General features: G+C 39.2%; 1 protein-coding gene across 2 annotated transcripts in view; it reads left to right on the forward strand.

Annotated features, from left to right (window-relative positions):
* Positions 1 to 4693: 4693 nt before the first annotated feature.
* The window catches only part of DNAJC15 (DnaJ heat shock protein family (Hsp40) member C15), an 86922-nt gene continuing 74044 nt past the window's right edge, over positions 4694 to 17571 (forward strand). For both annotated transcript variants that reach the window (XR_015725944.1, XM_045810920.2), the window contains exon 1: positions 4694 to 4856. Coding sequence is in view for 1 of the 2 variants with exons in the window: in XM_045810920.2 (XP_045666876.2) it covers positions 4755 to 4856 (102 nt within the window). In the remaining variant the exon portion in view is untranslated. The remainder of the gene's footprint in view (positions 4857 to 17571) is intronic.

Here is a 17571-nt window from a genome sequence, read left to right on the forward strand (position 1 = left end):
TCTCTGTTCATGTCCAGCTGATTAGAGAAAAAGCTCCTTCCCCAGAAGCACCCAGCAAACATGTTGTGTAACTCCGATTTCCAAGAAGCGCTATGTGCCCTCCATGAAACAAACACCATGGTTAGAATGATGGGATATCTTGGTTGGCTTAAGTTAATCAGGGCCTATCCTGGGAGTAAGGGGCAGAGTCAATCCTCAGGTCCTTGTTGGGTGGGGCCAAGAGGGATTGAATGTGGGGAGGAGACCAGTAAAAGTCACTATGCCCTTCCTTGCCATGTTCCTGCCACTGTCCTAGTTTAGCACGCAACATTTCTTACTCAGACTACTGAAATAACTTTCTTGCTGATTTCCCTCCTCCAGTTTCGGCCCATCAATCCCACATTACTAGCAGAATGATCTTATTAGCATGTAGATCTGATCATGTCACTGCCATATTCAACATTTTTTTGATGTCTTGGCTTTACCTATAAGATCAATTCCAAATGCCTTTTCTTATTAAGTAAAGCTGTTTAATATCCGGCCCTTTCCTGGTTATCTGTCCACTCTCATCATCTATATTCCCTTCTCTATACTTTAAGCTTTAGCAAAACTGAATTACTTGTGGTACTGTTCATATGCAATGCTTTCTCATACCTCATTCCCCCCAGCCTGCCTCAATCTTATCAACCCAGCCAATCCGTATTCATCCTTCCACAGTCAGCTTGAATGCCATCTTGTCTAACTCCTTTCCTTTCTTTTCAGACCCATCCTCCTTTATACCCACTGCACTTGCCACACAAGAGTGTCCTCTTTCCTGATCAGACCAGGATAGTGGTTGATGGGTTAACTGAAAAACTAATTAAATCAGGGATTATAGCAATACTGATACATACTTTAAACATTATATTTTTAAGATTTTATTTATTTCTTTGAGAGAGAGAGGGAGAGAGAGGGAGTGGGGATGGGCAGAGGGGGGAGAGAGAAAGAATCTGAAGCAGACTCTGCACTGAGTGCGAGCCCAATGCAGGGCTCAATCCTATGACTGAGATCATGACCTGAGCTGAAACCGAGTCAGACACTTTACCGACTGAGCCAGGTGCCCCTAAACATTATTTTTTTAACCATCACTTACAAATCACTGTTTCTTAGTAAGGAGTGTTTTTTTTTGTTTTGTTATTTATTTATTTATTTATTTATTTATTTATTTATTTATTTATTTATTTATCTATCTATCTATCTATCTATCTATCTATGTATCTATCTATCTATCTATCTATGTATCTATCTATGTAGCAAGCACTATACCCAATGCGAGACTTGAACTCACAACCCTGAGGTCAAATGTTGTATTCTCTACCACCTGAGCCAGCCAAGCAACTGTTACTATGGAGCTTTTTTAGCCTTTTTCTAGTAATACCCTTCCTCCCACTCCCTATGCGATTTTGATACCACAACAGACACACACTGTATCTATTCATGTACTCTGTGTATGTCTATGGGATCAAGGCCTTTTATTTGGATGTGGGTCCTCCGCCTCAGATTTCTTCCACGTTGATAATCTATCCTATATGATTCCTAATTTGGGTTTGTTTAAAATAGAGGGGAACAAAACATTTTAAAAACACACTGATTGTAGAATCACACCCAATTGGTATGATTTTATTCCCATGCCTACCATTTGACAGCTTCTTAAACTATATGTGTGTGTGTGTGTGTGTGTGTGTGTGTGTGTGTGTGTGTGTGCTTGCTTTTATTAAGTCTTTCCAAAGTATTTAATTTAATTTTCGTAAAAATAACTTGTTCTCTCCCCACAATTACACTTTATCACTATGTAATGTCTTATCGCATTTTATTATTTCAAAAACAAGACAACCAGTTGGAGATCCAGTGCAACTGTTGGCAGGGGGCAGCAATAAGAAAATACACAGGAAACAAATAGGTGAAAGAAGTAATATACAGAAAATAGTAACTAATGCTTTCTGAGAACTTACAAAGTATCCAGCACTGTTTTAAGAGCTTTACAAAAGTCAGCTCATTTAATCCTCCCAACCAAGTTGCCATTATTTTCTCCCATTTTCCTGATAAGGAGACTGAGGCACACAGAGGTCAATTTTTTTCCCAAAGTCTTTTTAAACAACAAATGTTTAAAACATCTTTTACTGAGATGTTTCTAAGATATATTACCTTAATCGGCCTTTCTTTTACAAGGCCTATTGAACATAATGTAACCGATCTGTAAAATGGTGTAACTAATAAAAATAGGCTGATAAAAATTTAATGTGGCTTCCCTTTCGGTTTCACAAAAGCATTCCTCTTCATTCTCGGGGAAACCGAAGTGAGTTTAGCTAAATCAGGATGAGATCTGTGTGAGGAGAGAGAGGACTTAATTGCTCTTGTTTCCATCCTTTCTTAGGAGGGGAGGAGGTTCTTAGCAAAGAACCCAAAGCTGAGCACTGATAGTCTTTATGGGAGGTTTTTCTTGAAAACTGGCTACTACGGTAGGAGCAGATGCTCAAGTCAGCAGAGGAACTGGGGCAAATCCGGAAGCAGTCAGCAATCTGCTTTAACTAGGTTGGGGTTTGAGCTGAGGCACAATCCTGCTGAGCCCACCTCCCCACAACGTCACCATTCTCTCTCCTGCTCCATTCTCCTGTCTCTCTTTTCCTGACTTCTGCTCTGGAAACTTCCCTCTAGTTCTGGAGCAGGGGCAGCAGCTTCCCTAAAAGGAGCAGGGGCTGGCTTGGGTCTTGCTCTAATTGCTAGTCTGCTCTAGGCTGGTAGCCTAGGACTGTGAGGACCCAGCTGCTAGGGGACAGCAGAACCCTCCCATCCTGTGGAATGCAAGGAATCAGTAATCTTGTCTGTTTACTTGACACTGTAGGCCCAGTGCCTAGTATAGTCTGTCACACCTAGGAGATGCTCATAAATACTTACTGAACAAATAAATGGATGAATGAATGAATGACGTGTGAGCCCCAATCTAATTCATTTGCTTAGTTCACCAGTATCCTTGGTAGTTGTGGATCAGTCTAATGAAAATTAATTTTTGTAGTAAGATCGAAGTGGGAAAGCTAGGTTCTTGTCTCACAGAGTCAAAGAATGAATCTCACAGACAAAGGAGAGTGAGTAAAGTGATAGTTTTATTAAGTAAGGATACAGAAAAAAAGCTCTCAGGAGTGAGAGGGGTCCCAACCGGGTTGCCACCGAGGGCTTTTAGGGTTGATCTTTTATAAAAAGCTAACCAGGGAAACTAAATCTTTTTGACTTCACTACTGGCAGCACTGCTGATTAAGGACTAGTGATAACATCTTTAATGGCTTACTTCTTTTTAGGGTCTGGTTATTCTTTTGACCACAGGAGACTGTCATAAATAAGATATCCCCCTCAGACACCTAGGGCAGGGTGGTCTGGTGAGTTCCCTTATCTCTGGTTTCCTTACACCTCCACATTTTGGGGATTTCTGTGAGTGTGATCTCAGAGCCCCTTATCTCTCCCTACCTAGCCCTGCCTGTCCCTTACTCAAGATCATGTCTCTGAAGAGTCTTGGCATGGTTGTTGGGTTTGTTTTGTTTTGTTTTTAACCCAGTTTTACATGCCACCTTTGTCATTTCCTTGCATTTGTTTCCAGCTGAAATTTTCAGCCCTCCTCCTCTTCCATCTAAAAATGTCTTACCCATTCTTTACTGACCATGTCAGTGGCTAAGCCTCCACCAACCCCTCTCTGAAGACTCTGGTTAAAAGTGACCACCCCCTCCTATAAATGCCAACAGCACTGCGGTGGTAACTGTGTACAGTGTACAGTAAGTGCATTGTACAAACTGCTTCCATATCCTTCTCCCCACTCCCCTTGTGTTCATTTTATCCTTGCAACTTCCCTGAGTCAGAAAGTTGGGCAAATGTTATTCCCCTTCCACAGATAAGGAGATTTGGAGAGGTAAATGGGTATTTCAGGGACACAAGCCTGGAAAATGATAGAACATATGGTAGAACTCACGTCTCTTACGATGGATATAAAAGGCAAAAGAGCTGCCAGGCTGGTTCAGGAGTTGGAAAACACTTCACTGGCTTCACTTGTTGGTTAATTTTTGCTCCAAAAGGCTCTACTTAAAAATTAATAATAAAATGGGTCTTTCTACATCCAAGACAGCACAAAGCCATTTGTGGGGAGTGAAGTTTATTTACTTGCTTATAAGTTTCTTCTTTGTAATTTCATCTCAAATACAGCCATTCATGTGGAGAGAAGGGGTAGAATAAGTAAATTGCCACTTCTATTGCTTTCATGGGTGGGAGATTGCGGCTTTAAAGAGAAGTATGATCAGTAGTTGGGGTGGGAAGAATGGTCTGGTGTGGGTCAGGGACCTTCAGGAACTGCAGCTGGAGTCTCTGGGTCTCCCCTTGATAGCCATTTGATGAGACCAAAATCTGACCATAAGGTTTAAATCCTGGCCCTTGGTTGGGAAGACGGCTGGGGAGGAGCCGGGCTCCACCACACAATGCCCAGGAGGCCCAACGTCGGCTTTAGGCCTGAGAATCTGAAACAAACAAAAAACCCTACGCGTCCCAGGGGCCTCAGCTCCGAGACTGACCCTTGGCTTCGCGGGTTCAAAATGGCCCGAGCCTGGGTGAGAACGAGATCTCCTGGAGACCTGCCCTCCACCCGGGAGGCAGGGGCGGCGCCAGCTAAACCCGCGAGTGAACCGCCCTAACTAGTTTGTCCCTGCGGCCGTCTCGTAGGCGACGCCGCGGCACACCGAGCCTCCCTGCGTCGCATTGCCATGGCTGCCCGTGGTGGCGCCGCCCCTGCCGGCGAGGGTCTGCGCTACGCCGAGTACTCGCCGCCGGCGACCAAACGCGACGCGGACGTGGACCAGGGGCTGGTGAGTCCCGCCGGCTGCTCCCGCCCCTCTGCGGGCCTGCCCGCTAGCACCCCTGGGTTCCCGTAGGCCGTGCCTCACTCCTTGGTACCCTCTCACCCTTCGAACCGTGGTAGTCCTGGTATTCACATCTGTGCCCCATCTCCTCATTCGGCCCGCGGAGTGGTGCTCCGTGCCAGGCGTTGGCGAGTAGGCGTGTGCAGTCTGTTCCCTCGGGGAGCTTACAGTCTTGTCGGGGGGACAGCCCGGCAGGCAGGCAGTTGCAGCTGTGTGAGAAGTACTACAGGTGGAATTCAGAGAAGACCCCAGGCTGGTCTTGCGGGGTACGGAGTGAGGTCAGGGGAGGCTTCTTGGAGAAAGGGATGGTTAAAAACTGAACTCGGAAGAATGAGTGGCAGTGAAGTTAGCGAAAGGAAGAGGAAGAAGCGTTTCAGGCACTAGTAGTAGTATTTACAAAGTCGTAGGCCCAGGAACGGGGTCCAGTTGGAAATCGCCAAGTGGTTTATTCAGGCTGAAATGGAGAGTTGGGAAGAGTGAGTGTTCAATAGAAACATAATACGAGCCTCATATATATCTTTAAGTTTTCTGTAGCGATATTTGAAATGTGAAAAACAGGTAAACTGAATTTTGAGTGTATTTTTATTTAACCCAGTGTATCCACAGTAATATTTTGACATGTAATTAATATAAAATTTTCGAGATATTTTACATTCTTTTTACCCCCTTTTTTGTACCAGGTCTTTGAAATCCAGTGTGTATTTTACACTAACAGTACATCTCACTTACGACTAGCCACATTTCAGGTGCTCAGCCACATGTAGCTAGTGGCTACATTATTAATCATTGCAGTTCCCAAAGATTAATGGGGACTAGAACATATGAAGCATCTGGTAAAGCACCTGAAGGAGTTGGGATATCCTGAGGGCAGTGGTACCATTTTGATGAGTTTTAGGCTGAGACGTGACAAATTGGGCTGTTACGAAGCCCTCTCAGGCTTTGTGTAAGAATGCATTAGTTGGAGAAAGTTTAGAAACGTGGCTGTTCTAATTCTTTTTCACATGGCATTCCATGCTGTGCCAGCCCTTAGTTATATATACCTTGCTTTAGATGCATAGCACTTTTTGTCCATACCAGTTGTTGACTACTCATACACTGTATTGTTACATCTTTTATCTTAACCTGTCATTTGCCAGCATTTTTCTAATTTCCTAAGAGTGGGGACTGGGGATTTACTTCTAGTAAGCACCCAGTCTATGAGCACTCAATTGTCATTACTTGATTAACGGGTAAATTTCTGCAACTGTCAGATGGACTTGCCTGGGAAGGTTTCGGAAAGCAATATGCTTTCATTCAGCAGACATTTCTTGAGTACTGCTAGGTGCCAGGTATTATCCTAAGACCCTGGAATAGATAAGTAAATAAAACAGATAAAAATATGAAGTAGCAAGCTCTGAGCTTCTGCTTGTCTGATTCATTCCTTCACACAGCCCTGTGAGGCAAGCCCTTTTTAATTCTTACTTAAGAAATGAGGAGACTCAGAAAGTGGTAAGTAACTTACCCAGGATCATTCTAATAAGTGACATACCTACGATTCCAACTGTATACCTTTTCTGCTATGATTTGCTGACTTCTTAGAAATAAGGCTTTCTGAGTGGAGTGTTCAGTCTGTGATGTAGACTGGATAAATTATTAGGTGAGGTGGAAGGAATCTCTTTATGGAGAGTTGTAGAAATCTCCATACTGGGCTGATTTGCAAGGCAGTTTGGGAGCTCTGTGGTATTTTGAAGATAGAAGTAATATTGGTGGTCTTTTACATCTGTAGGTACTTCATTTGGAAGAAGATATGTGTAGAATTTATCAGTTAGGAGACGTCTTTAGTAGTCCAGTCGCATGAAGGCTAAGGTGTAGGCCAGTGATTCTAAAGTGATTCATCTTCAACCTAGTTCCCCCTTTTTATAACAAATATTCTGTAGTATCCTGTAATATCCTAAAATGATATTCATAGGCAATGAAACCTATTCATAAAAATAACTTAAAAATCAATGTAATGCTCTAATTGAGACATAAAGGTGAAGTATTTTATTAGAAAATAACATGTTTACTATTTAAGTATATAAATGCTCAGGCATGATTACATTAGAAGACATGATGAAGTAATCAGTTGCTGGCATATTGCACCAATGCAAAGAATCACTATGAGTGAGTGTAACAGCTATAAATGCAGACCAATTTCAAATGTATTGTACTGGCATTTCAGATACTAAGGGTCATTGTCATTGACAAACTGATTTTTCCCAAATTATTAACAATTTTTGGTAAGATTTTGAATAAAACAAAGTGGAATCTTCCCTCAATTTACATAAGAATTTCACTTTTGAAAAATTCAGTCTTCTTTAATAAAGAACAGTGCAAAAATTATATATGCTGTATTGTAAAGTTCTAGACTAAGATGATCATAAATAGGTTTTTTACCTACTTTAATGTCTAGTAGAATCTTTTAAAATCCTGAGGGATGCAGGTAGGTCTTTGTTGTACAAGGTTGTTTCATACATTTTAGGACTCCTGGGATGAATAGTCCCCTATCCACCAAATACTTTCCCTCCTATCCAAATTATTATTGCAACCAAAAGGTCCTCACAAATTTTCAAAATGTCCCTAAGGGCCTATTCTGCTTCTGTTGGAATCATTGGTCCAGGTAATGATGAGTGATGAGTTAGAAGATAAGGGAACTGATAATAATAATTTTGGGGGGTGGGTTGGAAATACTGAAAATGATGGAAAGCTGACAAAAGTTAAGTGTTAGGAAAAAATAAATGACCCAGGAGTGGGACATATTGGCAGTCTTACTGAAAATAGTAGAAAATAAAATGTCAAGAAGTTGAAGAAAAGATTTTTCACATCTTTTTTTTTTAAAGATGCAATTTATTTTGAAGTTTTTGAAATATAGCATCTGCAGTTGTAGATGTTAAATAACTCTTTCTCAGGTAAACTTCCCCTTAGGGACTAAGAATTCATGTGCATTAACCAGTTTAGGAGATTAAAAAGATTAAAATGTAGGTAAAAATACTTTAGTACCTTGAATAAAATAGTATCTAACAATTAATTGTGTAATAGAGGTCATGGTCAGATTTTGCTTTAGCAAATCTGGTTCTCAGAAAAGTAGCGAAGAAACTTTAATGTTAGGAAGAAAATATTATCAATTTTTAAAGCATTTTGAAAAAAACCCAGTTTGTATGAAAGGATAGCCATTAGTTTTCAGTACTTGCCCCCAAGGTGTAACTCTTAGTGTTAGTAGAATGGTGTAACATAGAGGAAAATTAGCTACATATACACTTCAGTTACAGGCCAACTTGATAACATGAAAAAACCTATCAAACATGTAAATTATTACGTACTTATTTATTACCAAAACAGAAGAAACCACTTCTGTTTTTCATTTAAAATGTTTACCTTGAAGCTTCCCTTTGAAGAAATCACATGGATTACAGATTGTATATCTTTTTTTTTCTTTTTTTTTTTTTTAAGAGAGCAAGCACGAGCTGGTTGGGGGGGAAGAGGGGCAGAGGGAGAGGGAGAGAGAGAATCTTAAGCAGGCTCCACAGCCCAAGGTAGGGCCATCTCACTACCTGGAATCATGACCACCCGAAACAGAGTTGGATGCTCAACAGACTGAGCCACCCAGGTGCCCCTGGGCAAGAACTTTAAATGCTTCTCTGATTGTCACTGTATTTGACACATGGTAGTCACTTAATTGTTTATTAAATGAACAGCTATTACTTCTGTTACTGTTGAGTGACTTAAACGTGAATGTTTGATTCTAACATATTGATGAAGGTATTTTTTTCTGTAGGATTTCTCCTTTATATTAGCCTCTAAGAGAGAACAAGAGTCTGTGTCTTTCTTACTCATTATTCTTTCCCCAGAACTTAGCACAAGGCCTGGCGCATGCTGAATAAATGTATATGTATATGGTAAATGCTAAATAAATATTTGTGGTATGAATAAATAGTCTCCATCTTTCCTCTCTCCATCACAACTATCTTTTTGAGGCAGAATAATTTTTTTCCTCCTTAATTTCCCACTGGTACAACTGTTGTCTATCTTGAACCTAAATGTTACAGTCTTGAGATAGAAGTTTTGTCATTTTATTTCAGGCAATTTATATGTATCGAGACAGTTATTTGCTGCTTATTTACTGTTTTGGAAGAATAAAATGCCTTAGGGAATTTGAAAACAACTTTGATACCCACCCCCCTCCCTCCCCGGACGAAGCAGTAGCAGCTGTGATGCAGTGGGCTATTTTCCCAGTTTTCAGATCTTTGATTCATGGTAGTGGAACATTTAATTTTCTGGTTTGTTTTTTGTTTGTTTCTTTCTGGTGGATTTAAAAAAAAAAGATTTTATTATTTGCAGAGAGGGAGAGGGGAGAGAGAGAGAGTGTGTACAAGGGGTGGGGAGGAACAGAGGGAGAGGGAGAAGCAGACTCCCCATTGATCAGGAAGCCCAATGTGGGGCTCGATCCCAGGACCCTGAGATCATGACCTGAGCCAAAGGCAGACGCTTAATGACTGAGCCACCCAGGCGCCCTGTTTTTTTCTGGTAGATATTTGAAACTAGATGGCAGTAACAGATATCAGACTTGGCCCATTTGTTGATTTGCTGATATTATTTAAATAGTGCTTCTTCTTTTTGAAATGTCTTCTATTTATTTTTATTTATTTATTTTTAAAGATTTATTTATTTATTTTAGAGAGAGAGAGAGAGAGAGAGAGAGTGCACAAGCAGGAGGGGCAGAGAGAGAGGGAGAGAGAATCCAAAGCAGACTGCACTGAGTGCAGGGCCCAATGTGGGGCTCGATCTCACAACCCTGAGATCACAACCTGAGGTGGATGCTTAAACCTTCAGCCACCCAGGTACCCCCGAAATATGTCTTTTTTTTTTTTTTTTAAGATTTTATTTATTTATTTGACAGAGCCAGCCAGCGAGAGAGGGAACACAAGCAGGGTGTGGGAGAGGAAGAAGCAGGCTTCCAGCAGAGGAGCCTGATGTGGGGCTCCATCCCAGAACGCCGGGATCACGCCCTGAGCCGAAGGCAGACGCTTAATGACTGCGCCACCCAGTCGCCCCCAAAATATGTCTTTTAAGCTAAAATTAGATATTCTTTATAGGCAGGGACCATGTTTTAAGGATCATCATTCTCTCAGCATGGTACCAGTCACATGGTTACTGCTCCATAAATTTTTTTTAAATGGTTAAGTTAGTTGAATGAAACAACTGGATAGGGAAAAAATAGAGGATTCAGAGGATTTGAGAATCTCTTTTTTGGCTGTTTTAATAGTAAAGACTAAATTATAAGCATCTAATACATTTTATATGACATCAGAGTACACAGCTGACTTCTGATGTACTTTTCCAGGTTTTGGCCATTTTATTGCTTATTACCTCCAATAACACAGTCTCCAAATCTCTTTTTAAAGTTTGTGAATGCATTCAGTTTAATAAGAGAAAAATTTTTCTGAATACCAACTACATGGAAGCTATATACTAGATGTCTGTGGGGCAGATATGGATAAACCATGACTGCCACCCTCAAGGACAGAGGTCAACAAATTTATTTTGTAGAGGGCTAACTAGTATTTTAGGCTTTGCAGGCCATATCGACCCCTCTACACTGCTGAACTCTGCCATTGTAAAGCAAAAGCAGCCACAGATAATGCATAAATGTGGCTATGTTCCCATAAAACTTTATTTACAAAAATAGTTGGAGGGCCAGATTTGGCTTATGGGCTCTAAGTTTGGCGGCCACTACTCTAGAAGGTAAATTGGATCAAATTTAAATACCTAATTCAACACTGGCTCTATTAATCCCTGTCATTTATTTATTCATTCATTCATTCATTCATTCATTCAATGCTTATTTATTTTCACTTTAAAACTCCTAGAAAAAAACATGGGCACTAATTTCTTTGATATTGGCCTTAGCCACAGTTTTTAGATATGTCTCATTGGGCAAAGGAAACAAAAGCAAAACTTCCTAAATGTGACATCTGGAGTCCCACTTTATTAGGTAAGGTACGGAGGCTAAGTGCTACAGTTAAGTACAAAGATAACTCAAACATGGGTTTTGTCCTCAAGGAGCTTGAAAAATGTTTGATTTTTCAAGAGAAGCTAGAAAGAGAGAAAAACAAATGTAACTTATTATCAAGGGGAAAAAATAAGGAAAAAATACATTGGGATAATGTTGTGGATAACCTGAATGGCAGGTTAAGGAGCAAGGACCATGTCTACAGGCAGCTGAAGTTTTGTAGGACCTATGTGATCAGTGGTGGGTCTAATGAATACTAAGCCTAGAGCAGTATTTAAGAAGGGTGGAGGATAGAGAAGCAGAGGAGGGCAGGACCGGTTAAGATTGTATTAGAGTGGGTAGTCCTCTGGAGTCTAGAGGCCATAATGGCAGCAGTAATAGCAGTGGAAGCTAAATGTTTTATATCAGGCATTAGACTAATTCTTTAAACGCATGACCTCATTTAGTCCATGCAGTGACTTTGTGAGGTTTTGATTCTGTTATAATCCCCCACTTACAGATGACTAAATTGAGGCTTAAAGCAATGAAATAATGTGCCCAAGGGCTCACAGTTGATGTGTGGATGAACCCCAAAGGCATTCTGCTTTCTTGCCTCTGCTTTTAGTCAAAATATAGTCTATTTTCTTTCCCCTTCAACCTTTCTAACTGTGTAGTGAAGGTCTAACCAGGAAAACAGACACATTTGAATTATGTAGAACAAAGGAAATGTAGCACAGAGAGTTGGTTTTATAGGTGAAGGAGTTGTTGCGAAGCCAGGCCGGATTGTGAGACAGTGCAGAGGTTGAGAACAGTAAAAAGCCACTAGCTTTCTCAGGGCTGCGGGGTCAAAAGGTGGTGTTTTCATAACCATTCCTTGGTAACTGGACCATGGGGGTCTGTCCAGTGGGGAGCTGCAGCCACGGAGACGACGCTGCTTTGGAGGTGCTGCAAGGCAGAGAGAAAAGGGAGAACCAGCCTGGCCTTTCCCCTTTTACTGCTCTCCTGTCTCCCACTATTGCATCCCACTGGTTGGACTCACCTGGAGCCAAGTGACGCAGGAGCCTACAGGACCTAGCTGTCCCCCAACAGAGCAGAGTAGGGAAAAGCTGGGGAATGGATCAGTGAATACAAACAGGTCTGGGACCAACACACTCACTTTGGCCATTTTCAGCTGTAAGGTGATTTGAATTCCACAGATGTTGAGAAATTTGAAAGCACAGTCTCCTAAAAACACTGTTACAAAATACTATTTTATAAATGGTGTGTATTCCCTTAGCTCACAGAAGTCTATTTCACTCACAGTGTAAGGCAGAGTATTATTTCAGGAACTCCATTTTCACCGTCTTATGCTCTCTGAATATTATTTAAATGCTGTTAGGGATTAAATAAGCATCATTAGCTCTCATGAAAATCTAATCACCATGTGTGACCTTTTTTTCCTTTTAAAATTAAATAGACTTTTTTTCAACTATAGATTGAGATTTATAGAAAAGCAAAAAGATAGCACACAGAATCCCCATGCACCTCTCTCAATTTCCCGTTAACATCTTGTGTTGGTATGGTCCGTTTGTTATCATTAACAAACCAATATTGCTTGATACGTTATTGACGAAGTCCGTACTTTTTTCAGATTCTTCAGTTTTTACCTACTGTCCTTTTAATGTTCCAGGATCCCATCCAGGATCCCATATTACATTAAGTTTTCGTGTCTCTTCTGGCTCCTCTTGGCCGTGACAGTTTCTCAGACTCACCTTGTTCTTGATGACCCTGACAGATTTGAGGGATGCTGGTCAGGTATTTTGCAGAATACGCCTCCTCTGGAATTTGTCCATATGAAGGGCACATACTATAAACATGATCTCTCACTATTTAGGTTAACCTTGATCTAATCTGATGAAGTAGTATTTGTCTGGTTTCTCCACTGGAAAGTTAGCTTTCTTTCCCTTTCTATACTGTAGTTTTTGAAAGGAAGTCACTATGTGTGGCCCACATTTAAGGAGTGGGGAGTTATGCTTCCCCTCCTTGAGGGTGGAGTTCTTTATGAAATTATTTGGAATTTTTCTGCGCAGGAGATCTGTGTGTTCTCCCCCATTTATTTATTTACTCAGTCATTTATGTCGGTCAGGATTTATGGATATTTATACTTTGGGTTATAACACAGTATTGTTTATTTTGTTGCTCAAATTGTTCCACATTTGGCCTTGGTATCTCTTTCAGTTGGCTTCTATACACCTTTGACATACCCCATTGCTGTAGGGTTTTTTAAAGCACTTCCTTACTTTTGGCACTATAAGATGCTCTAGGCTCATTTTGTGTGTTTTTTGTCCCTGCCCTAGAATCAGCCATTTCTCTAAGAAGCCTTGTGTATATAACATTTTATCTCATGGGAAACTTCATTCTGGGTCACAGCTCTGGATGCTGATAATTTCATTTTTGTCTTCTTACCCAACTTGTCCCCATTTTCCTTGTCTTCCCGTTGTATAGCTGATGAAGTATGGTAATAAAAGATTTCCTTGTCTTGGGGTAAGTGGCTGCGCTTTGAGTCCACCAGAAAATGGAGCATTTCTCCTGCAGCTTCAGCTGTGCTCTTTTGTTTTGTTGGTTTGGCTTTATTTTTATATTTCAGTATCTGCTATTAGGACTGCTAATAGAGGATGCCAGGGGACTGTGAAATCAAAGAGAGAGAGATTCATCAGTCTTTCTGTATTTATCATTATATTTCAAGTTTGTTATAGAATCTTACTGGTTCAGTGAACAGAAGTGCCTATCTCCACGTATAAAGTAAAATATTGCATATTACTCTAAATGATTTTTTATGATCTTCCGGGGAATTTCCACTTCCTTTTGACATACTTGGAATTTAACAACCATCACTACCACCGCAACTGAAAAAATAATTTTGTATGGCAGCTATATAGAACTGAAGGGATACAAACTAAAACAGCCATGAAATCAGTTACGTATGGTACTATAAACAGCACTTTTCCCCTTAAATATTTTCTGTCTGCAATGATGTTAAAGTTTCACTCACCAAGAACTTTATATAGCACTTAATAATATTTCTAAGTATATTAGATGGTTTTTGTGAAGAGTTTTAAATAGAAGTTTTAAAAAGTGCCGTGAGTTGATACCTAATTTGTGTATTTCCTTTAAGTAATTTGGGGTAACCCGTTTCAGCCTTTCCTTCCATTCTAGAAAACTTGTGCTATTCTACTATTTAAAAATAGAATATCATGTAGTTTAGAACAGTTGGAATATCATGTAGAAATATCATGACTCATTCATTCTCATTTCTCAGTGTCAACAGGTCTGTTTCTGACACTAACATTGTTGTCTGCATTGGTGTCCTAGGGCTTTTTAATGCTGGAATTTGGTAGAGTATACCTTTAGGTCCTTGTACTATAAATTCGCTTTTGGCCAGTACAAGTTTTTTCCAAGTTTGTTAGTCCCAAAACACTGCTTCTTAATCTTTTCAAATATAAGTAATTTCATAAACTGAAAAATTTCATACCTGTCTCCTGCTTCTTTAATATTAGTAATATTTTCTATTTTTATTTGTTGAATATATAAAAATAAGATAAAACAGGATGATAGGCATGAATGTACTGAGTTCATGATGTGCATGCAGATAATTGAGGAAGTAAACTAGCACTTAATCAATGTCTGCTAATTACCAGACACTGTGATTATATTTTCCCATTTCTCGTAATAACCCTGAGAAGTTAGATGTTACTTTTCACCATTTTACGTATGAGAAAACTGAGGGCCACAGTGGTCAAGGTCATATAGCTAGTAAGTTGCAGGACTAAGATATGAAACCAGTTTTGCCTGAAAAGTCCTTGACTTTTTCACTGAATGATATTGTTGCTCCATCATTTAGGTATCGGAAGTTGATGAAATCCAACTCCGAGAAATGATTTATAGTCCTGGTATTTGTGGTAATTTTCAGAGTCTTCAGATACTTCAAGATCTGTTTAAAAATTCTTAAACCTTGAAGCAGAGTTAATTTTATTTCACCTTAACTCAGAAAGGAAGAAAAGAATACTGTGTAATGAAATTTAAGCTGTAAGCCTTACCACTCTAAGAAATTGTTGCCTAAAGTGAAATAGGTTATTGTAAGGGAGTAAAAGTAGTTTTCAGACAACGGCATGATTTCCCAAGCAAGAAGAATAAGGAAAACTACAGTGTTGCAGGTAAGGTATACATCAGATGTAAGCTGAAGAGTTTAGGGAGGACTTGCCAGGGACTCTAAAGTCAGTGTAATAAAAGCTTGTAGGAGTACATGATGGAGAGGAGGCTAGCTGGAGATGCAGCAAGATCACTTTTATGATCAGGGTGCAAAATTAAGTGTAGCGGTATAAAGGGAGATGCCAAAGGTCAGTGCATTTGTTTTTATTGAAAAGTGTCAGGAGCAATTTGTTTTCAAAATTTATTTGAAAGTAGTTAGGTCAGAGGGTTTATGACTTAAGAAATTAAGTTATTAAACCCTTCTGACCACGTAGGATTTTCACAATATTTTTCTTTCTTAATAACCTTTATTTTTTCCTCCGACCTTGAAAGAAACAACTGTGTAATAATATGATATAGTAATTGTAATAGCTACCATTTATTGAATGTTTATCACATCTAAAATACTACATGATGTATATGAATGTTCTAATTTATAAAAATTCATACTGACCTATAATTATTATCCTCACTTTACAGATGAGGAGGTTAAGTAATTTGTCAGAGGTCATGGAGCTGACAAGTAGAGAGCCAGCATTCAAACCGTATTTCTTTGATTTCAAAATCTGTGATCCTAGGACTTTGTTTAAATGATAAAATGTAGGTACTAAGAATATATAACTACTGTTAAATTTTGGTTTATCTCATTCTGTTTCCTTTTTCTTCTGTGTATATGCTGTACATTCTAGTTTATAATCATTTATTATATCATCTATAACCATTCCTCAGTACATTATTTGTCAGTGCATATTTCAGATATGCCCTAATTTATTTAATTATCCTCCCATTGTTGGGCATTCAAATTGTTTCCAGTTTTTTATACTGTGAATAGTGCAGTCATGAATATTCTCATATAAAAGTGTTTTTTTTAAGATTTTATTTATTTGAGAGAGAGAGAGAGAGAGAGAGAGAGAGACAGCATGAGAGGGGAGAGGGTCAGAGGGAGAAGTGAACTCTGCGCTGAGCTGCGAGCCCAATGTGGGACTCGGTCCTGGAACTCCAGGATCATGACCTGAGCCGAAGGCAGTAGCTTAACCAACTGAGCCACTGAGGTGCCCTCATATACAAGTTTTTATACACCTCTTTCATTATTTTCTTAGGATAATTTTTTTTAATTGTACTTACTGAGCCTGATGACTTGAATATATTTAAGGCTGTTGATTCCAGTGATGAAATTATCTTTAAGACAGATTGTCCTAATTTGAATTCCCAGCATCAGTTCATGAGATTATTCACTGAATCACGCCCTCAGCAACTTGTAAGACTTGGAGTTGTTGGCTAAAATGTATGCCTCTTATTAGTAATGGCTTTTATACTAGAAGAATGAGAAGATTGCCACATGTCTCTATCCAGAACAGAAGTTGAAGGAAATAGGAGTAATTCCACTTAAATACTTGTTAAAGTAGTCAATTTAATCTACTTCCATACTTAACAAATGGAATGATTTTATTTTAAATGTAAGAGTATTGAAAATACAACTTCTTAAGGGTAGGCGAGGGAAGATAAAATTCTGTGAAAAATAGGGAATTATAAGGAGCAAGGACATCAAGAAATGGTGCTAGGATCTAGTTTGGCATTAGATAATTAAGCGACATGTTTTGTAGGTAATTAAAAAACTAATAAATAGGAAAAGACGTGATAAGGTTTTTGTGAATGGGCATTAAAGTCAAATAGGGATGTTTCATTGAATATGAGCTCATGCTGGAAAGATTTTTATAATTTAAAGAAAGTGGGAATCATTTTAAATTGTTGCTTGAAGACAAGGGTCCAGTCTGGAATTAAAATACCTGTATTTTAGTTCTAGTGCAGACACTGATAACCACTGCTATAACTTGGACAAGGCATGTCACTTTTCAGGACTTCAATGTCTTTCTCTATAAAATGTGCATTTTTCTCTGCTAGATGTTTTCCATCATTTCTTTCATATCTATGATTGTGTCTTTGACTTACTGTATTGCAGTCAGAAATGCCAACAAAACACTGGGCATCCTATGGAAGCTGTTGAAAATAAAACAGAAATACATCTTTTTGTATAAAAGTATAGTGTCTCTGTATCTAGAAAAATGTATTTCTGCTTGCATCTTTTAAAACAGTCAATAGAAATTTTCCAGAAAGAGACAACAAATAAATGTATTGAGGGGAGAAGTAGGTATGGATTGTGGAGGTGGGAGGAGGGGAAAGCTCATTTGAAGAAAAGCTAAAGTAGTTTAAAACTTAATTCAGGGATAGTTTAGAATTCTTAATTCAGAAGTCACTGGACAAATAAATAATTTAATAAAAGTACAATAATAAAACGGTAGAGGATTTCCATTGGTTGAAAAATTCCCTTTTTCCCAAATTTTAGAAAACAGAACTAAGGATACTCCTTAAACTTGAAAGAGATAAATTTAGGGCAGTGATGAAAGTTAAAGAAACTAACTCTTAGAC

Source organism: Ursus americanus, chromosome 10, assembly GCF_024610735.1.
Source record: "Ursus americanus isolate L20-20 chromosome 10, mUrsAme1.1.p, whole genome shotgun sequence".
In the NCBI taxonomy this organism is placed as follows: domain Eukaryota; kingdom Metazoa; phylum Chordata; class Mammalia; order Carnivora; family Ursidae; genus Ursus; species Ursus americanus.